Genomic DNA, 4,760 nt, shown 5'->3' with positions numbered 1-4,760 from the left:
TGACAGTAGCTGTGAGGCTTATTTAACTTAACTGGTGAATAACTTGTATGGCGAAGCTATTCAGTGAATTGTTTTTATACTAAACCAGTAAGGGGATTTTTTCCCCCTCTTTCTTCTCACTCATCATAATGCCATATGAACAACAGCCAACTCAAGAAAACTGACAATTAACAATGTATCTAGTTCCATATTAGAGAATCACTTAAAAAAAATACTATTTTGAGCATTTTAGCAAAGGCTGAAAATGTCATTTTGACTGTTAACATGTAGAAAATATCCAGGCAACATGAACTCGACTACAAATTGGACATGAGCTAAAGCCTATATTCTACATCAGGGCTGAATAATCCAATTTACTTTATTGTCATGCTCATTCTGAAGGCCCAATAACGGAAACAGGGGTTCTCTCTACTACTCACTGTGGTTACAGAAACTGTTGACATTTATAGCCATATTTAAAGGGCTGTATAATTCACCATACAGGATCAGCGAATGATGCACGCTTACTGTAAATTTAACAAGAATGAAAACAGATATTGGGCTTGGAGAAGGGGCAAGAATGAATAATACACTGTGGGGAACATTTGACTTGTCTTATGGCGCCATCTTGCGTTTGCTTGTAGGTTTGCATTAGATTAGATGGTAAGCAGAGGGCCATTTCAGAGCACCAATTCATTCTGCCTCTAACCTTAAAACATTACCTAAGACTGTTTTTCATTAGAGGTTTTACAAATATACCCAGATAAGTATTAAGATGATTTGGTGTCTTTTGATCTGATGTCTTTTAATTAACTTTATGTCGACAATTATGACACTGACAAAAACAAAATGTAAATGCTCATTTATTTCACATGGTATAGCATCACAATACATGAAATCGTCATTCATCACAGTTCTGCTGTGCAAGTGCTTATTTTTAGGTGACTGATAACGACTGGTCGACAGGTTGAGAAGGTCTTGGGTCTGTTTCAAGAAGCAAGTTCACAGAGTTACCTGAATAACTTTGCAGAATAAAACCCCAAATACCTTCAAATCTGGAACAAAAACGTTTTACAGGCGTTTTACTCAGCAAAGTTATCAGGATAACATGTTAATCCTACTTTGTGAACCCCACATCTCACCCTTGATATAAACATACAGAAAATGCAACATCTTGTGTCGTTGTAATGGCAAAAGTAATGAATTTTGGTCTTTTTCCTCCTCCTTTGTGTTTTATTTTCTGGGTTAGTTTCATTTTCACTTTCTACCTTTGAATACAATGAGCAGTGTTACAGCAATACAAGTTGTCAACACACCAATGTATGCATGCTTGGAATGGGTACATTTTGTTCTTGTGAATCCCGCTTAACAGAGCCAAACTCAATACAAAATATGGGTTAATAATTTTGGGCACGACTGAAACTGTAGGTGGAAAACATGCTAGTTTCAGCCAGTTCATGTCATCTTCCCATAATGTCATAGAAAGTCTATCTGGGGTGTGAACTCCTCAATCAGTCCTGCACCTCAACCCCACCTAATACATTTCCTTCTTACATGGCTTATTTTCATCATTTTACCGTTTCTGAATCATTTAATCATTTTGGCAGTGCTTTTGCAAAGACCAAACCCAAACTCATTTTTACAACCTATCATAAAGTCAAAGTTGAATTTTCAGTGTTGCACACGCAGAAAAGTTAATTCCACTGATTCAAAAGAGTTTAATTATGCTAAGCTGCTGTTACTGAGAAGAAGGCTCTTTCTGTAAAGGTCCTTCACCAGTACAGAGAAAGGGCCCTGTCTGGGATCTAATCACACCTTTTCACGGACATTGACACACACACACACACACACACACACACACACACACACACACACACACTCACACTCACTCACTCATACACACAAATATATACCTGCATACACACACACAAAAGACTACGATAGATGGACAGCACAATCCCTTTTCAGTCTACTAACAAACAAAACCTTGTTTTTCCCTTCACAAGTGAAACCAAAAAGCGAGTTCTGGGCAGCATTCAGGTAGGGTGAGGTGAGTGGTAGTGAGAGAAAGCTTGCACTGCAGACAAGCTTTATCTACATAAGGCCATCTCTGAACATGTGTGGGTTACGACTAGCGGTTCACATCCACCATCTTTTCCATCAGCACAGAAGTGGTCGGGGTGGGTTCATCACTAGACAGATTCCTGAAAACTGATATCACAGTTTGTCCATAGCAAGAGGATACAACAAGAGTTTGTTTTTACTCCTCACATTGTTCATTTCAGAGGGACCAGCAGCTAATTATCACAGCCTCTGACTGCTTTAAGAAATCCAAAGAAAGATCTCGAACCTCTTCTTGTCCAGGTGCAGTTTTACTCTCTTGATTTCCTCACAGCTAACACAGTGCCTTGCATTTACCTCAAACGAATGCTTGAATTTCCCTTCCATCTTAGCTTGAGAAGTCTGACCCCAGTGTGCTCCAGTGCTGTCTTACACACTTGTGGCTCAAGCCGTCTCTCAGTACTTTAGGTGCTGGGAGCAAGGCATTGTGATTTGCGCGCAGGTGAGCCCCAGTTGAGTAGTCTTTCCTCTACAGGCTCCCCTGGCCCCTCTCCATCTTTCCTTTCCTCTACCCTCTTTTTAGTTTTTTGTTTTGCATCAGTGTCTAGACAGTGTTCCGCGGCGTGCCATTCAGTGCAACAGCCTTGGTGCAGGGTGAGCCAACCGCCTGCGAGCCCAGTGGACGCTGGGTGGAAACGCCCACCTCGAATACTTCATGGATGGCCTTCCGGAAACAATGGAAGTTGTAGTCTATCAATCCTAAGTAGGCAAGAAATATACAGCAGATGCATTAGAGACATGTATGTCTTGCTTTGTAACAATATCTGCACAAAGAAAGTCTGTCAAAAGGCTTAATGTTTCAAACAGGCTGCGGGTTGGGGGGTTAATAAACATGAAAACTGAAGGGAAAAAATGCAGTCAGTTGGATCATGTTAGGCTCTTAACTATTGTTTGCAATGCATTGCAAGAAAAGTCTGAGGAAAGGTAGTGATAAAAGAATCTCATAAACTAAGTTGTATAATAATTTTCATTCATCCCACTTCCCCATATTTAAGTCCGTGCTTTCATCCCTATAAATAAGGTATTTTGTTAATCCCAAAAGCAACTTCTACATGACAAACACAGAATAACAACGTAGTCCAATGCAATACCCATTCACAACATTTGTAAAGCTTATAATGTTTTCTCCCTCTGGAAACTGACAGGTGTTGATTTAACTCTATAGTCAAGGTTATCTCAGTTTGAGCTTGTGACTTTATAAAGAAAGCCAGTGTTACAAACTGGGCGCATAGAGGATATGCTATTGAGTTTCTTTATAAAATGTGTAGGATCCATATTAGTGGCTACAAGTCAGCATATCTCCGCATCTGCTGCATCATCTTTTTAAACCAAAATCTGTGCACTATATTAAAGTGCAATACTAAGTTGTTGGTTCCATTTAATATACTTAAATGAAACATATTACAATGTATATGTACCTCTGTATACATGTAAATCCAGCCTCACTGCAGTGCTAGAATAACGTGGAAGAAAATATGAAAGCACTTGACTCAAGGCTGCATCCTCATTAGCCAAATTAAGCCAGATGAGCTCCAGGAGATCTCAGATTTCCCTGACAGTTTACCTTTGCGCTCAAAGCTTTCCTCTCGCAGGATGCAGACAAGGGCCAGGAACTTGGTGACCTCTTTCAGGTACAGCACAGTGGTGTTGTTGAGCTTGATGATGGCCATGGACTCCTTGTCGTAGGCGCTGCCGCTGCCGTCCTCCCTCAGACTGTTGTGGCATAACACAACACATTAATGTTCAGGGGAAAATGTGAATAAAAAATTCTAGCATTCGGATTACTTAAGCAAATAAATGCATAATGAAGTTCAATGAAAGCATTATTAGACAACACATGGGTGAACTCTGTATCTTTAAAGCATTAAGAATTTATAGAAAGTTAATTGAAAATCTACCTCCCTTTGGTTTTTAATTCACTTATTATAAAGTTTAAACTTACATAAATCTAAACTGCATCTGAATGACAGGAAGAGCTGAAAACAAAGCCATAACCCAACTCTGACTGCAATTACTACTGTTAAAATAAACAAATAAAAACGCACTCACCCATAGATGCAGGAGACGTCAATGACCACATCAATCATATCACAGCACAGCTCATAGGACTGCATGTCTACAGGAGAGCTGTCTGTGGCAATGTAGATCTTACTGACCACATCAAACAGAAAGGCCTTCTCTATCCCTGAATTCTGGCAGTGACAAATATTAGGCGACGAACAACAGAGAGGGAGAGAAATGAAAGAGGGAGAGAGACAAAGGAAAGATATAATAGATATAATAAAATAAAGAAGCAGGGTACTACTATCTGATGAGTTACACTGGACATATGTCCACAGTAAGGGTGGGTGATATGATGACAAATGTGAATGAGATGATACTAATTTAGCAGCTGTCAGACATTTTACTAGGGCAATAACTAACGTTTTTGGATCGTTTGGTCTTTAAAATGTCAGACAAAAGTGAAATCACATTTTCCTGAAGCAGAAGTCATACAAGACCAAGAAAACTGGCAAATACTTACATTTGAGAATTTGGACCTGGTGAACTTTCTAATTACTTAAAAAGCTGAATGAATTATGAAAATTGTTGCCAATTAATATATATATATATATATATATATATATATATATATATATATATATATATATATATATATA

The 4,760-nt window shown here is 38.8% G+C and overlaps 1 protein-coding gene across 1 annotated transcript in view; it reads right to left on the bottom strand.

The window, feature by feature from the left end:
* Positions 1-826: 826 nt before the first annotated feature.
* Positions 827-4,760, bottom strand: part of rragca (Ras-related GTP binding Ca) — a 13,170-nt gene continuing 9,236 nt past the window's right edge. The window contains exons 5-7 of the mRNA XM_046044656.1: positions 4,150-4,292; positions 3,665-3,813; positions 827-2,799 (exon numbers count right to left, since the gene is read on the bottom strand). Coding sequence (XP_045900612.1) covers positions 2,645-2,799; positions 3,665-3,813; positions 4,150-4,292 — 447 coding nt within the window. The 3' untranslated portion in view covers positions 827-2,644. The remainder of the gene's footprint in view (positions 2,800-3,664; positions 3,814-4,149; positions 4,293-4,760) is intronic.

Source organism: Micropterus dolomieu, linkage group LG03 (assembly GCF_021292245.1).
Source record: "Micropterus dolomieu isolate WLL.071019.BEF.003 ecotype Adirondacks linkage group LG03, ASM2129224v1, whole genome shotgun sequence".
Classification (NCBI taxonomy): Eukaryota; Metazoa; Chordata; class Actinopteri; order Centrarchiformes; family Centrarchidae; genus Micropterus; species Micropterus dolomieu.
Note: the sequence above shows the minus strand (reverse complement) of the source record. Positions and strands in the feature narration are given on the sequence as shown.